General features: G+C 40.7%; 1 protein-coding gene across 1 annotated transcript in view; it reads right to left on the reverse strand.

Moving 5' to 3' along the window:
- Window positions 1-17,575, reverse strand: part of vopp1b (VOPP1 WW domain binding protein b) — a 39,567-nt gene that overhangs the window by 18,122 nt on the left and 3,870 nt on the right. The window contains exon 2 of the mRNA XM_023395879.2: window positions 3,736-3,794. Within this exon, the coding sequence (XP_023251647.1) occupies window positions 3,736-3,794 (59 nt within the window). The remainder of the gene's footprint in view (window positions 1-3,735; window positions 3,795-17,575) is intronic.

The following is a 17,575-nucleotide window of genomic DNA, read 5'->3' on the forward strand; positions in this document are numbered from 1 at the left end:
GATTGAGAGACGCCTCGAGGCAGAAGTTACAGACGTACGTTTTAAATACTGTCAAAAAATATATATAAATAATTTTTAAGCAAATTTATTTGAACGCTCAAGACAAAGAATCGAATTGTGAGTTACCCTGAATCTAAAAACGTGTCTGTGATTTGATTCTAATAATTGTGATGTAAACTGCAGTAATCAGGCTGTTTACTTGTGTTTGTTAAGATAAAACTGCCTCCATGAGTTGTGTATCACAGTCGCTGCTGCTGCTGCTCGAATAAACAATGAATAATAAACACTGCTGCCGAGATGCAAATCACTGCACTGGACTTGTTTTAGTAAAACTGCAATACAAAAAAAAAAGGCCTCTGAATGGATTTTAATGTGGTATCAGCATTGTTTCTGCAGCAGACACTGAATCATTATTATCAAGAGGAAAATTAGTCTTTTACCTTCTGTCTTAACATACCGTAACTATCTGTGTCTATGGGCCTGATTATGTAGTTTTATCATTTATTTGTGCAAATAAAAACCAAATAACACGAGTGAATAATGAGGAGAACTCTTTATTCATGTAAATGAGGTGTCACTAATTTATCGACTCATCTTATCTGTGTCGAATCAGTGTTATCCTTGAATAACAGGAATTGTCCTTTCATCTGTTTTTCATTTTAATAGCAGCGTTTTGTCTTCGTAGGGACAGATGTGCAGGACCAAACACACAATCACACAGGGAACAAGAGACAGATTGAGCCGTCCAGTTAAAAGAATTACGGTCTTTTCTCTGGAGAAATGAACAGCGAGGCCTGAAAATCCTCCCTTTAAGGCTCTTATATTTGGCTTCAGGCAAAGAAACGCTGCGTCGGGGAAAAGGCAGAGGTGGAGGAAAGGATGTGTTAAGAGCCTTACTCCAGGAATTAGGCTAAAACCCTCTGGATGGATTTGGTTTGGGCTTGAAATTAACAAGGGGGCAGGATTTTCCTGTAATTTCTCAGCGTATAAAACATGTGACTGGTACGGTAAAGAAGCCCATCGAACCCCACCCACATGCAGATGCTACAGTTTAACAGATGTCCCCTAAACGCCTCACATGCAGACTAATGACAGAAGCTACAGATTCACAGATGTCCCCGAAACGCCTCACATGCAGACTATCAGTAGACACTACAATTTTACAAATGTACCCTAAACGCCTCACATGACTGACTATTGGCAGATGCTACAGTTTTACAGATGTGCCCTAAATGCCTCACATGCAGACTATTGGTAGATGCTACAATTTTACAGATGTACCCTAAACACCTCACATAGAGACTATCAGTAGATGCCACAATTTTACAGATGTCCCCTAAACGCCTCACATGCCTGACTATTGGCAGACGCTACAGTTTTACAGATGTCCCCTAAACGCCTCACATGTAGACTATTGGCAGACGCTACAGTTTTACAGATGTCCCCTAAACGCCTCACATGTTGACTATTGGCATTAACATTTCTACTGAAGTAGGTAAATAACATCGCTGCGATGTCATTGAGGTTTTACTCATATTTCTTTTCTAATACAGATTTATTCTTTTGTTTTTGTTTCCTCTGTGGTTTTCTGTTTTTGTATGTTGTATTATTATTTTTTTTGTATCTTATGGGCCACATGAAACTGTTCAGATTGCTGTTGTTGAAGCTGAAGAGAGAAACAGGAATTGAAGGCTCAGAGGAAGAGGACAAAGAAAGTGGAGGAGAAAGGAGGTTTTTCCTGTGAGTTGTTTTTCATTACCGAGGTAATCTCTCCTCACTGATGCTCTCTGCCTCTCCACCCTCCCTCTCATGTCTGAGTCCAGCAGCTAGAAAGCAAAGAAGTGTGGGAGAAGCCTGTTGTATGTCTGAATCAGTAAAACACAGCGTGAGTCTGAACCTGCGGTGAACAACAGCTTTGGTAATGAGCACCGACTGGATCTGAATTTAATCTGCTCAGCGTTCAGTTGATGAACCCACTGAGAGATTTAACCAACAAGCCATCCAACTTTAACGAGCTGAGGTAGTGCCCCTACTGTGGCAGTCGACTGGACCTTTGTTGTCATGGTTACAATAATAAATAGGTGGCTAATGTTGGACAGAACAAACAACAACCACTGGTTCCAAATTGAAAACGAACAGCAGCTTCCTGTGGCAGAGTGCCAGTTCACGCCAACCTGCTCCTAACCTCATCGCTCTTTATACGACATCACCTGACTTCCTCCTTTGCTCCTGTCATACTTTCTATGACCAGGTTACGTCCCTGTATATCAGAAACAATATGAACCATCTGAGTGAAAGTTTGTCATAACTGCTGTGAAGTCTTGAGTAACGGCTAAAAAGTATTTTGTGAGGTCACACTGACCTTGACCTTTGACCTTTGAGCACCAAACTCTAATCAGTTCATCCTTGAGTCCTAATGAATGTTTGTTCCGTCAAGTTGTTACTGAGACATCGTGTCCACGAGAATGAGACGGACGGACAACCTGTAAACAAAATGGCTGCCACTCTGACTGTCGCTGGTGCGGAGGAATAAAAATGTGAGAAAAAAATTAATTAATTTCCATCTACTACTGTAATGTGAATATAAATAAAATCTGATTATTAAGTCTGATATAAATACCATTGAACTGGGAAAATTGAGGACAATAAAAACAACAATGCTGGTTTTCAGGTTGATGTGACGGAGTGGTCTCTCTGTAAATTTAACTTTCTATTTAATTACTTCCTTAATTTTGTTTGTTTTTTTAACTGTAACCACCTGTAATCAGGTTTTCGTGCCCTGACTTATTATCTAGGACTAACAGGGAGCAGCATCTGCTTTACTGTATCAGGAGTCAGCGGATGCGACTGGTTCACATTAGGAGAAATAGACTTAATTCTGCTCTGTCCATTTCCTGCGGTGATCTCATTTTGATGTGTTCAGTACTGCTATCAGCATCATTATCACTTCCTGCATGTATTTCATAATAAGTGCATTTGGCCTGCACTGTGCAGTTTACAGTTAGTGAACGTTTCCAAACATTCATAGTTTTTTAAAACTAGATTCAGACATTTTAAGCACTTTGATTTGTTTTGAAATTTATTTTATTACATGTTTACCAAAGTAAACAAACGAGCTTGGTGAACAGCAACTGCAAAATACCATCCAAATACACCGTATATCTACATTTGGACAATCAGCTTTCCCCATAAAGGGCTGTCAACTCTGGAATACATCACCAACTGAAATCTAATTAAATATATAAATTCTAGGTCATTTTATCTGTTGTATATTGTTTTTGTTTGACTATTTGTAGGTTTGTGCTGTTGTTGTCTCTTTTCAATGAACATCTTTATATTTTTTAGCTAATTGTAAGATATTATAACAGCTATGAACTCTTTGTGCAACACATTAGTTTTAAAATCTATGTTAAATTGCTTTATCTCTATTAAATAAATAAATAAACAAAAAATAATAAGTGATAAGTGATGATATAAATAATTAACAATAAACTTTTAGCATCTGGAGAAAAAAAACAACAACCTGCAAAGCCCTCCATCATTCAGCAGATCTGACGCGGTGCCATCATCCTAAACCTGTTGGCTGAATGTGTCTCAGTTCGTCTTCACACACTGGGCTGCAGCCCATCAGTGTGGGTTGGTAAATGCCCACAATGATGGACACTGAAGGTTTTTGTTGTGCAGAGATTCAGTTTCATTGGTGTGAAGCTGTGGAAGGAACACTGTGGTACTTACATGAAGTAGATGGGGTATCCGCCTTCAAAATACCAGCAATACTTTTTTGCTTCTACACACTGAAAAACAGAGAAGGACAGAGTGAGGTAATGATTTAAGAAAGCAGAAGAACACAACACAGCTTGGATGTTAGTGCTGCACAAATATTTTTCAAACGTCAGCCACTGTTGGGCAACATGGATGGTGACGACTCTCTCGCCACACGAGAGTCTCACGAGGTCGAGGAGTTCGACTTTCCCCTGAACCTGTAAACCTCTGACGAGGTCCGTGTCTCCTGGACCTGAGCTTAGGTACTGATCCGTATCAGCTACCAGGATGATGGTTTTTGGACGCTCCCGGATGTTTTAATTGGCCTTAACTGATCTTTCGACACCAGGCGGATGGATGTGAGCTACTTTTGAGAAGATAAAGCTGTTTTTGCACATTGAGAGCTCCAGTCCAGACCTGAGAGGAGTTTCAGAAAGCAGGTTTAACCAGTAAAAACCAAACTTCTGTCAGTAAGTCAGGCTCATTTCAGGAATTTCTGTTTCATAAAGAAGGTTTAAATTAGACTGACCTCAGAAAAAACTTGGTCCAAGTCAGGTTAGATTTAAGGAACTGTTTCATTTAAGGTTTCTGTCTGACTGAAACCCAGTGTTTTGTCTATAGTTCCACCCTGAAGGTTCCTCTTTACCTCTTTAACTGTGAGCAATCCGTTTGTTCACAGTCTGAAGTCACTTTTTCACTCAGTCTTTACAGTTTTCTAGCTGATGGATGAAGCTTTACAAGTTTTTCTCTCTTTAAATGTCAATAAATAAAAGACCCAAATACCCACAAATCCAGTTATTATGAATGTCAATCTGAAGATATTTAAGCAGTATTTTCACTGTTACATCAAATAAAACATCTTATTATCTTGTGATACAATAAATAACCTGGCTGTCATCCTATTTCATATATATCTTTCATCTTACATATATCTATACATTTCTTTTCAGCACTTATCATACAAACAAAGCTCAAATGAATGGCAGGACTTGAACCCACAGCGAGTTCAGCTGGAGTTGAACTCGCTGCTCCTCAACAACAAGCTTCTCTTGTACTTTGTTCACTTCACTGATTCGCTGTAATATTCTACTCTCCATATTATATTTTAATGTGTTGCTTTTTGGCCGCAAACACAGTTTTAACTGAAGGTGTCTGAATTCTTCACTGTCTGTGTTTCAAAGTCATGAAATAAACCAGACTTCACTCAGTCTGCTCACATCCCCTCCAAACCAGCTTTATGAAACAGAATGATCCTGGTTCAGTTTGTTGGGTTAATTCGAGACACCAACACTTTTCTGAAACGCCCGCCTGGTGTATAATGATCCAACATTAACGGACACCTACACATACAGTAAGTGTAGAGAGGGTGAAAAGAGAAACCATGACTAAGAGACATTAAGCTAATTTTAAAAATGATATTATTCTAGTTTTCAATAGAGATTTCTGGTTATAAATGAAGGCCAACAGCAGAGACAGCAGAGACCCTTCATCTGAATTCATCACCCTCATCAAAGCCATTTTGACAAATTTGAAACAGGTCAACAGTCAACACCAGGATCCCCCTTCATCCTCTGAGTATGAACCTGTTCGCAGCAGGAGCCAGGCATCAAGGTAACGTCAGAAAGACTTTGGACTCTAACAATGAAATTTGGGATGACGCCAACGTTGGATAATTGACATGAGACGTTTGGAGGACGTTTAGCAGAAGGTTGGTTTTACTCACAACCAGAATTTCGGTATTTTGTCCGTCGGGCGACGTTAGATTTTGTAACTTAACAACTTAAAACCAACAAAAAATCAACGTCAGCTGTCGTCAGTTTTCCTCTTGAATTAATGTTGGCGTTACACGTTGTCCTGACACTGATTTTGGTCACCTACATTCAGCCGAATCTCAAGGTCTAATGGTGGCGGCGGCAGCTGCGTGCCTGCAGGGTTATTTCCATTACTGGCCTCCGTTCAGGATACGATGCTGGCAGGCTGGAAACAGCCTTTAATTAACCGTCTTTGAAATGATCTCCCTCTATGAAAATACAGCTGCTTTGTTGTGGCGTAGAGGATTTTCAGCTTTATCATTCTACATCCTGCAAAGGAGCGGTGTGGGACAGAGAGAGTGTTGAGAAGAAAGAGAGAGAGAGAAGGTGAGAAAGGAGACGAGGAGGATGGAAGTGAATCACACTGCAGGGATGGGGCTTGCCTCAGGGTGGCAGGCAGCGAACACACCATCACTTTCCATTAAAGTGGAGACATCCTCTCAAAGATAACGAGCTGAACCGGAGTCTCAGTGCAAATGAAAACATGCGGTTTTTGATACGGTTATGAAATTGATATGACATTCGCGCATATCATGTTTTTAATGCACTGAACTCTATTAACTCCTGGTGGTGATAAAAAAAATTTAAATAAAGAAAAAGACAATGGGAATTAAAAGAAGTGCAGTGAAGTGGAAACTTTGGTGTTTTGTCTGCAGGTACAGAAGCTGCTCAATCAGTTAAAGCAGCAGTGAACAAACACACAACACAACACACACACACACACACACACACACACACACACACGTGACGTTCTCTACTGACGCGTCCTTACGGATGAGATTTACCATTTTATATTTAAGTCGTTTTCAGATTTCTCTCGCCCTCATCAGACTGGTGCAGTGCAACTGAACCGGGAAATTACAAAAGCAAGATGTCAGCTTCAATGTAATGTTGTCTGATCCTGTTCAGTAATGAAATATTTAATGTTGATTTTAAAAGCTCCATATTTAAATTAAGTGTTGATCCATAAGAAGATGTATTCACCTCCTCGTGGTTGTATACCTCCGCCACTCAGACAAGTTCCAGGTTACATCCGTTTATCCAGAGTCATAAAATATGAGCCATGTGTGAAATCTTGTCATAATTTCTTGAGTTATTATTATTGTTCAAATTTTTTTATTGGCTTTTTATATTGCAAACACATACAACACAGTCAGCAAGGCTGCCAACAGCAGTCACAAAATATATGGAAAATAAAGCAACAATAATAACATAAAATGTATATATAAAAAATAAATAAATAAAATAAAATAAAATAAATAATAATAATAATAAAACAAAACAAAAAACAAAAAAAGAATAATAATAATAAAAACAATGACAGAAACTAAAATTAAAGCGTACAATTTTAAACCCGTTACAGAGATGATTTCCAGTTACACTAAATAAGGCGCCTGGCTAGTAGGGATGAAATGCCCTAGATATCGCCACCTCAGCAGGGGCCACACTGAACAATGCGATTTCAGGAGAAGGGCTTATCTCTTTGTTGCAGATATAAGAGAATGTGTCAAAAATTGAGGACCAAAACTGTACCAACTTTGGGCATGTCCAAAACATATGATAGAGGGTGGCCAGAGCCTGGGAGCATCGGGAGCAGGTCGGATCCACATCTGGATATATCCTGGCCAGTTTACTTTTAGACAAATGGAGTCTGTGGAGCACTTTGAACTGGAGCCAACCATGTCTGATACAAATTGAACTTGAGTGTACTCTCCTAATTGCACTTTCCCAGCAATCATCTGAAACTTCACATCCCAGTTCCTCCTCCCACGCTGCCCTAACATTATTAAGTGAAGGAGGGGCTATCATTTGAATTCTCTCATACAGTCTGCTCACTCCCCCTCTTTGGTCTGGATCTCCACCCAAACACTCCTCTATCCAGTCATTTGGTGGGAGTGACGGAAAGGAAGGAAAATACTTACAAACAAAGCCGCGCACCTGCAGATATCTTAATGGATGTGATCTGGGAATATTGTACTCGCTTACAAGCTGCTCAAAAGACATGAACACACCGTCCTTGAAAAGATCCTTCACCCGTTTCAGACCATTCCTGAACCATAACCTAAAGGCTGTGTCCGTGAGTGAGGGCGGGAAGAGTGCATTAGCTGAGACTGGGAGAGAGGACGTAGCTTTCCTATGTTTGAACTGAGTCCTAAATTGAGACCATATTCGTAGTGAGCCACTCACAATAGGGTTGTTTGTGAGGCGCTGTTTACTAAGTGGTAGTGGTGCACATACTAAAGAAGGTAGGGACACAGGATGGGTGGAGTATTGTTCCATTTCAATCCATACAGGTCCATCCCCCTCATAAAATGCAGAGACCCAGTATGACAATTTATAAATATTAGCCGCCCAATAGTATTGTAGAAAATTTGATAATGCTAAACCTCCAGCCTCTTTCTGTTTCTCAAGATGCGCCCCCCTTATCCGTGGGATGGTCTTATTCCATATAAAGACGGATATTGATTTATCTAACTCTTTAAAAAAGGACTTTGGGATAAAAACGGGCACTGTATTAAACAACAATAAGAACCTGGCCATAATTGTCATTTTAACAGAATTGACTCTGCTGGCAAGCGATATAGGCAGTGCTGACCAACAGACAAGGTCCTGCTTGGCCTTCTCTAGGGCTGGTTTAAAATTCTGTTTGAATAAATCACTGTATTTACGTGTTACTGATACACCTAGATATGTAAAAGTGTCACGAGTTTCTTTTAGTGGATATATGTCGAAGGACATCCGTTGAGCCTGGTCGTTAATAGGGAAGAGCAGACTCTTAGTAAGGTTGATTTTGTAGCCTGAGATCTTCCCAAAGCTAGAGATAATTTCTAATGCCTTAGGTATAGAGATAGAAGGGTTGGACAGATAGAGTATCAGGTCGTCTACATATAAAGACAGCTTGTGAGTTTGCCCCCCCCTCTGTCAATACCCCTGAGCTCCCCAGTACCCCTCAGTACAACTGCCAGCGGTTCCATGGCCAGGTCGAATAAAAGCAGGCTCAGGGGGCAGCCCTGTCTGGTCCCCCTACATATAGGAAAATAATTGGAAATTGTCATATTAGTGCGAACTGAGGCCAGCGCTGTAGCATACAAGACCTTTATCCAGGAACAAAAGGCTGGTCCAAAACCGAACCTCTCCAGAGTTGCAAATAGATATTGATATTCAATACAATCGAACGCTTTGTGTGCGTCGAGGGAGAGCAAGACCTCTGCAGATTGTGACCTTTCCGGAGAATAAAGAATATTAAAAAGCCTACGTACATTGCTAAAAAGCTGCCACCCTGTAATAAAACAATGTTTGCATTGTCGGTATCAAGCTTAATTTCTGCTCTCAGTTGGTCGACCTGGTTCCAGATTTCAGTAGCTCGTGTCTCCGCCTTGGCGAGCAGTTCAGTCCTCAACTCGGCGATTGCTTGGAGGATAGCTTCATGTCTGCTGCTCAAGTCAAGTGCAGCGGCACATGTGGTGTCTTCATCATCCTCTGGGCTAACGATAACTCTGGAGCTAGCTCTTGTGTCAGGCGCTTTTCGGGGGTTTTTAGACATTTTTGGCCGGCGTAGAGTCAAAATCCCAAACCCGGTGCAGGGTCTCAGCTGCGGTTATGAGTGTACCTCGAGGTCTTCACATTAAATAGCCGCTTCTTGATTTTTAAATAGTGTTGGCGAGGAGCTCAGTGAAAACACGTCCTCACATGGCACCGCTCACACCGGAACGCCATAATTTCTTGAGTTAAAAGTGTCAAAATCCTGCAAGGTTTGGATGGTGGGTCCAGGTGGGCGGGGCTTGGTGACTGCTTTGTTGTGACATCACAAAGTTCCAGAAGTCCTGACGGCTGGTTTTAAGGCTCAGTTTCTGAATACAGGCTGTGTGCATTTCTCTGTGGACTGAGGCTTTGATACTTTCACAGTATTAATATAGAAGCTAGAGCTGATCTATAATCACACTACACATGGACACAGACCTTTACACTGGAGGAGCTCTAAGAGTTTTGTGGGCAATGCCTCGTTTTTATGTGACTGCTGATGATAGGACTACGGAAGATTTATAACGCCTAAATTGAAACAAACCAGACAAAGAAATAGTGAAATACAATAAACATTGTTACATATGTTTCTTTTTCATGTGTAGAATTACTCTGTTTATAATTAAATGGAATACATATGAATAGTTTTTCATTGTGTTGTCCAGCAGGGCAGAACTTATGATGGATGTATCTAAAATCAGCTGAGCTCATCTTGGGGAGGGAGGAAAAGTAAAAGTTTGCTTTTATCTTTACCGAAGTCCAAAAACCTGTTTTCAGCAGAGTGATAAACATGGTCCCAGGAGAACACAACAAAACCCAAAACCCATGTGTAACAGTGTGGAGGGCAGAGCTGCAGGGTGGCATCATGGCAGGTGGAGTTGTTTTGGCGGCTCACAACAGGCACAATGGGTTATTTGTCAGACTACTGGTGGAGAATGGGACCATACTGTGTCACTGGGGCTGGGAAGTAATGGCAGAAACAAATACACACACACATTCACTCACACACACACACACACACACACACACACACACTGAGAGGGACAGGAAGGAAAGCATCCCATCCCCTCTCACCGAGACAATGTACATCCACTCTATTTGTCCAGACTGAGTTGTGTTATCATTGTGGTCACTGGTGGGAAATCCCCTCCACACAGGAAGTGTGTAATCAAATCATCAGATCTTAATCTTTTGTCTCTGCTCTCATCTTTTTATATATTTTGATTTAAAGCTGAGGAGCAGCTGGATTAATGCTCCGATTTTAAATGACGGCTCAAACATTTGTTCTTACAAATCATAAGCAGGAGAAAAACTGGAGAAAATTACTCAAAGGCAGGATAAGCAAAACTCTCAACCACGGATAAAATGTATGATGTAGAAAAAACATACAGTGCATTCAGAAATTATGAGTTATCGAGGGCAGATTAATGAGGGATTTTTAAAATGTTTTATTTTAGCATGAGGCTGCAACATGACAAAATGTGAAAAAAGTGAAGGGGTCTGAATACTTTCCGAATGTGACGTATACACTTGATTAAATCCTGCAGGAGTCTTATTGTTTTCAGGTTGTCCGTCCGTCTCAATCTCGTCAACACAATCTCTCTGTAAAACCTCGAGGGAACAAACATTTATTTGGACTCAAAGATGAACTGATTAGATTTTGATGGTCAAAGGTCAAAGGTCAACTTCACTGTGACATCATAATGTTCTGCAAAACACCTCTGGCTATTATTCGATGCTGTAACCCAGATTTGAAGCTACAGTTTCCTCATGTGACGTGGGCCTGTTACTGTGCAAACACACTGAAACAGGGAATGTTGCTGCCGTCGGTTTTCTGATGCAGCCCGTCTAACGACGCATCCCATCTGTGCAATCAATGCAATCATTAACGCGTTTCCTCATCAATTACTTTTGCTGATATTTGTCAAAAACTGAAGACTCACGGCACTCAACTCGGCAGGTGTGTGTGCAGCTGAGTGTGTGTCGTCAGGCTCGTGTTGTTTTGAGGTGGAGGCCCGTGGTTGTAAAATTTATAAATTTAAAGTAACCGGCTGTCTGTCTCATCTCACAACATCCAGGCCAACGTTTTCTTTATGTGACTCAGTTGTACAGAAACAGGATTAAACTGCAGTACTCATATACTCATACTGCACATTGTTTTTAAAATTTTATACGTTTTTCACATTTTTATATTTATATTTAAGCTACCTTACTTGCAGTAATTTATCATTTTCTTCCTTCTATATTCAATGTTTCAAATTCCTCATATGTGAAAAACCTACTTGGCCTTAAACCTATATAAAACAATCGCTTTAATTTCACAGCTCTTGACCTTGTTGTCATCCGTCCACGTTAGTTTGGACCTGATCGTTATCCTGTCCCCGACACTCTGCCAGCAACGGTCACCGTCCAGCTCTGTTCATTGTCTCTCTCTAATTAGAGCTCAGTGAAAGCGCTGACAGGAGAGGAAAATGTCCCTCTGTGCTCCCGCAGGACAAAAATGACCGTTACGCAACCACAGAGAGTGTTTTCCTGTTTTAAAAGCAGCTCAGACGGGTTTTGGCTAGAGGACATTCAAAGGGATGAATAGTTCAAATGATTCTACGCTGCACATTAAAGCTTTAGAAGCAGGTGTGTGTGTGTGTGTGTGTGTGTGTGTGTGTGTGTGTGAGAGATCAGGATGTGCTTTGCCTTTGAAGTCGCAGGATGCTGCAGATGAGATTGTGGAAGGAGACGGGTGTGAAAAGTCAAACATTGCTGAACGTTGCTGATCTTCAAACTCAGTGAAATTTTGCCGGTCTGCAGTGTGTTACGTAAGTGTTATCATTTTAAATCACTGCGAAAACACTTTCTTATTATTGTTGATTTTAAGGCTGTTTAATCTCTAATTTTGGTTTAAGTGATTTTATATTGACGACCACTTTTCAGAAATATCTCGACTTCAAAAGGGTCAAAAATTGATTTTGGATAATTACACAGCTGCATCGATATGAACCTTTATAAACCCCTGATGGTCACATTTCTCTTCCTCCTTTAAAATCTATTCCTTTGCTTTATTCTACTCCTCTGTACGTCGCTCCTCATCCGTCCACCTCCTCCTCTACTTCCTATCTTATTGATCTCCGCCCGGCCCCACCGACGACTCTGCCATTAGCGTGCAGCAACAGGCCAACAAGCAGCATCTGATTGTCAGTGTGTGTTTGGCCTGATGTGGAGACAGCAGTTAAGAGGAAACAGAGCCGGGGGGGCAGGAGGAGGAGGAGGAGGGAGGGATTCAGCGTACAAGAAGTACATCTTTATTCTGCTGTTCTGCCTGGATGTATTAGTGGTAGTTGTTACTGTTTCTCCAGGTTTCACTGCTTCATATTGATCAAATCATGATCCAAATACTGAGTGTAAAATGTACATTTTGCTGATTTCTACATGTGAACAGTAACATCTCACACACAGTTATCTATTTAAGATCATGCTTGTAAGATCTGTAAAATGTTTCTGATGAAGGCCTGGAGACCGAAACGTTGGGACAGTCAATAAAATTGTGATGATGAGCGAGAGCAGCTGTACCTGAGACATTTGGCTGTCAGAATATCTTCATTAAGAAATGGAGATACGTTGTCCACGCTCAAATGAAAAAACAATCAACTGTCCAATCACAGCCTCGAGGCAGAACCATGGGCGGGGCTTAGCACCACTGACGAGCTGATGTCAGCCCTGATTTGTTTAGGTTCGTGGATTTTAAATCGTCTATATACACAGGCCTGATGAGGAGGTCTGTCTGAAGTCACCTGCACTGACAGAAGTCATGTTTGAGATGTTGGTGGTAGTAATCACCCAAAGAGCCGACCGGGTTTTTAATGACTCTGCGGAGGTTGGACAAATGTGTGAAAATATTGTTTTTGTCACTACCAGTGAGTTTGTACAACTTCCAGATTCATGCAAACAGCCGTCATCTGTCAGAGAGTGCCAACAACGATCAACCCAGAGATGACAGTGACGGACTGAATCCGCCCCCACAGTCACGCAACGTATAAATCAGCCAGCAGGTCAAACTGTGGTGAACCGAAGTCCTCACATCACCGTCAGTCGAGCTGCAGTTCCACGAGATTCTTTACCTCCCACTGATACTGAGGGATCTATCTTAATGATCCAAAGCTCGTGGTCTGACGCTCGTGGCGCCGGTACATGTAACGTATGTCCATGTCATTTTCTTCTTCATTTTTTTAACTATTTTAACGGCAGAAAAAACTGCCGCTGCTCCAGGTGCACGGCTCAGAAGAGTCGTACTTAGTCTCTTAATTAATCATGGGAGTGTTTTGGCTGCAACATCCAATAAATCAATCACAGCGCCATCACCTTTAACAGCCAGGTGAGCCTGCACTGAAAACAGCCCTGACGGACCAGTGAGTCCGGTCCTGACACACACACACACACACACACACACAGGACACTGAGGGGAAATAAAGGACTGAGTGAATCAATGCTCTGAGCACAGCTCTACAAGTACGCAACAGCACAAATCACAATGTCAGACATATTTCATGTTTATTATAAGAAGTATAAATTAATTTTTAGTTCATAATGAAACTGTGGTGAAACTAATTTAGTCACGGTGAAGAATGGGAAACGCTGCAGCACTCTGTCGTTAATGCGTCCTTAAATAACAGTGAAATACGGAGCCGCTGACTTCAGACCAGGTTTTTGTTGGTCACTCACACAATCACTTCCTGCTGCCTCAAAATAGCAATGCACCAAAAATGCACCAAAAATGCACCTGACCATCATTTTAAGACCAAACACCCATGGGTGCACAGACAGGGCAAGTGTATCTACCAAAAATGTAAAATGTGGAAATTTTTTCTATTTTAATTGATGACACTTCTGCAGCTTTTTTTCTTTGTCACTTTTGTTTCACTTCTGTGCTGAAATGGGATTTGAAGACAATCAAATCATGTAAATCAACGTTAGAATATCATTATATGGGCCGGTTGTTGTCATTCAATTTCATAACCTCTACTGAATCTAGACGCGAGGAGACAAACCTTGATCATACAGTGCATGGCAATGCAATCGTACTCCAATTATAGGAACAGAAAAGGCCTGGAAATGGAGCGTTTACTGACGGATGACTGCACGCAGAGAGGCCGCTCTGTCACGAGGAGGGAGATGGTGGCCTGAACTAGTCACGTCAAGATCAAGAGGTTGTCTGTGCGGTGTAAGACACAGAGGCCGGAGAATATCAGAGCATCACCAGGATGCGACGGATGCTACAGAGGCTAATTCAGGAAGCTAGCACGCTGTCGGCTACAACTTCTTTTTCTAGCGTGTATTGCGTACATATTTTGGAAAATTGGTTCCATTAAAAGTCGGCTGAATTAGCTGTTAGCAGCTCCTGTTTGATGATGTACAGACAAGTGTACTGAGGAAAACTTACACGTCTGATGTTTCTCAGGCCGGTTCTGTTGCCGGTTTCACAAAGATATTTCAGACCAGTAAATTTTTAATTATATTTTGAAAACTAGAAGTTTCAGATTACATCCCTGTTTATCCAGAGTCATATAAAATATTAAGCATTTGTCATAATTGCTGTGTGAAGTCTTGAGTTATGGTTAAATTGTGTTTTGTTAGGTCACGCTGACCTTTGACCTGTGACCAACAAAATCTGATCAGTTCGTCCTTGAGTCCAGGTCAATGTTTTTACCATATTTGAAGAAGTTCTATCAAGGTGTTACTGAGACATCGTGGGTCAGACGGATGGACGACCCGTAAACAATATGTCTCCAGCTCTGACTGTCACTGGCGCTGAGGCATAAAAAGTCTTAATTTACCCAGAATTCATTGTGCCACAGTTCGGCTTAAGATAGTCAAGAACTAAAACTGCTTTGTGCAACAGATTAATTCAGAGCTGTCATTATTTCTTGGTGGATTCATAAACATTTATTAGCAATGGACATAACGATATCCTCGTTATCCTGTGTGTGTGTGTGTGTGTGTGTGTGTCTCAGCTGCTGCTGCTTTAACTGCTGACCGTGTTGATTCACGAGCCAAATCAATGAGCCAAACATCAATAACTAACTTCCGCACTGACGCACCTCTGTCCCTACGTCACGCAGTAGCTTCACCTCACGCCCCTGAGATCCTGTTTGGATCTCGACGCCTTAAAACTGTTGTCGTCACCGAGGACGCCAAGGTCACGTCGTCAGTTTTGTTTCTGCGAATTTAGAGTTCGACATTCTGTAACTAGATTTTAACATTTAATGCTGATTCTGATTATTTTTTACTCTCAGTATCTTTAAATATATATGACTTACTACTTCTATTAATAATTAAATTCATTTGCACCTTTCATGTAAGAAATGCAGCTCAAGGTGCTTCACAACAAAGAAATTACTCCACATGAAAAACTGATATAAAATTAACATAGAAAACATTTTTTAAATATTTACGGACAATGAAATGGAAAATAAAATCCACTTGATAATAACAATGAGATAAAATTGAATAATAACTGCAGAAGAAAAAAGAATGTTATTTATTTATATTATCTTGACAGCTTTTAGGCAAAAAGATCTCTGCCTTTGCTGTGTGAAGAAGCAGTTGTTGCAGTGAAGAGCCTTTATATTAATTATTAAAACAAGAGAAAAAAGTAATGATAAATTTCCACAGGCTTCTTTTAGTGGTTAGTCAAACGTCTGAGGAGGAAGAGGATTCCACCAGAGGAACTTGAGCTCATGTCCTCAGTATTTCTAAAAGCCCTGTTACAGTATTGCTGTGACCTATTACAAGAATTAAATAAAACAGTTTGAATGTAAATGATTTGTGTTTCCTGGGCTTGAATTTGTGACAGCAGCCACATCAATACGTTTAGTGACTTCAAATGTCCAGAACAAGGTAACTAACGACATGAACTGTGATGGATTACCTCACACAAGTTTCAAGTCTTTGCACTTTCAAATTTAGTGAAGAGCTTTAGAGGGTAATAAAACATCAAAACAAAGAACAGAAATAGAAACAGAAAAGAGAAAAGAACAGAAGAAGGTTAGAAAAGACACAAACACTTAAAATAGCAGAGAGAACAGTGATTAAGACACAAGCAGCTCATTGAGTTTAGGTTATAATGACTACTGCTTTTAAACCAGCTGGTACAACATCAACAGGTTGAGGCTGTTTAATGTGCATGTAGACACAGTGTGATGTAATTATAAACTGTCAGTGTTAAATGTTGTTTCATGGAAAAAGATAGTAGGTAGAAGTTATGGTCTCAGGAATAAAGGAGGTGACGTTTATCAGTGACTGATATCACACTGCCTGTCGTTAGCATATCTATGATAACATTACAAATTATTAAAGCTCCTCCAGTGTAAAGGTCTTCGTCCATGTGTAGTGTGATTATAGATCAGCTCTAGCTTCTATATTAATACTGTGAAAGTATCAAAGCCTCAGTCCACAGAGAAATGCACACAGCCTGTATTCAGAAACTGAGCCTTAAAACCAGCCGTCAGGACTTCTGGAACTTTGTGATGTCACAACAAAGCAGTCACCAAGCCCCGCCCACCTGGACCCACAAGAGAGGATCAGAGCCTCCTCTCTTCTGATTGGCTCACCGACCTGTTGTTACTAGAGCTCCAGAGAGAAGCCTGAGAGAGGAGGTGTAAAACTACACTGAGATGAACCACAGATACATCTTCTTATGGATCAACACTTCAAATTAAACATCGGTGTAAAATATGGAGTTTTAAATATGCAAACAGCTGATTATCTGCTGCATATAAAGTCAACTTTTTTTGCTAGCCTCCATCAGTTTTTTTTTTTGCTTTTCTCCTGTATACTTCAGCTTCAAGTCTTTTGTATCAATTAGCATAACACAGTTCATACCTAAAATTACTAATGTTACACTTATGTATTGCTTTGCTAAAACAGGAGCATTTCCAAAACCTATGACACAATCAGAGACCACCAAAGCAGATCAGAACACAGGTAATAACTGAACCACGCAGATGTTACTGTAATGCCCAGTCTCCTAGTCCCTCGGGGGACAGTAGTGGACGTCAAATTGCTCCTAACCCTGGCGCTCTGTTGCGTGACATTATGTAACATGAGATATTTCAAACTGAGCTTTCGTAATTATCCTGCAAAGTGTCCTGCAACACAAAAAAGGCAAAAAGCCTCTAAAATTAATCCAACATCTGTCTGAAATGGGGTCTTACACAACAGCATGGAAACAGTTTCTGAAGCTTCTACCACACTGGTCAAATGTTTGTTTGTTTGTTTGTTTGTTTGTTTGTTTGTTTAGGAAAATTAAAGTCAGATGCACAAATTCCAAAATGTCCAAAAACAGCAACCATCTGATCCCATGTGTCTGTAATCACCATAATTATAATTTTACAGTTGATAATAACCACCGATGATTAAATGATATGTCCCCGAAAACCAGATGGATGTCTGACGTCTGCCACAGTCCATCATTAAGAGGTAAGTTAAAG

This window comes from Seriola lalandi, unplaced genomic scaffold, assembly GCF_002814215.2.
Source record: "Seriola lalandi dorsalis isolate HSWRI2012SDOR001 ecotype SW California unplaced genomic scaffold, Sedor1 jcf7180002054970, whole genome shotgun sequence".
In the NCBI taxonomy this organism is placed as follows: domain Eukaryota; kingdom Metazoa; phylum Chordata; class Actinopteri; order Carangiformes; family Carangidae; genus Seriola; species Seriola lalandi.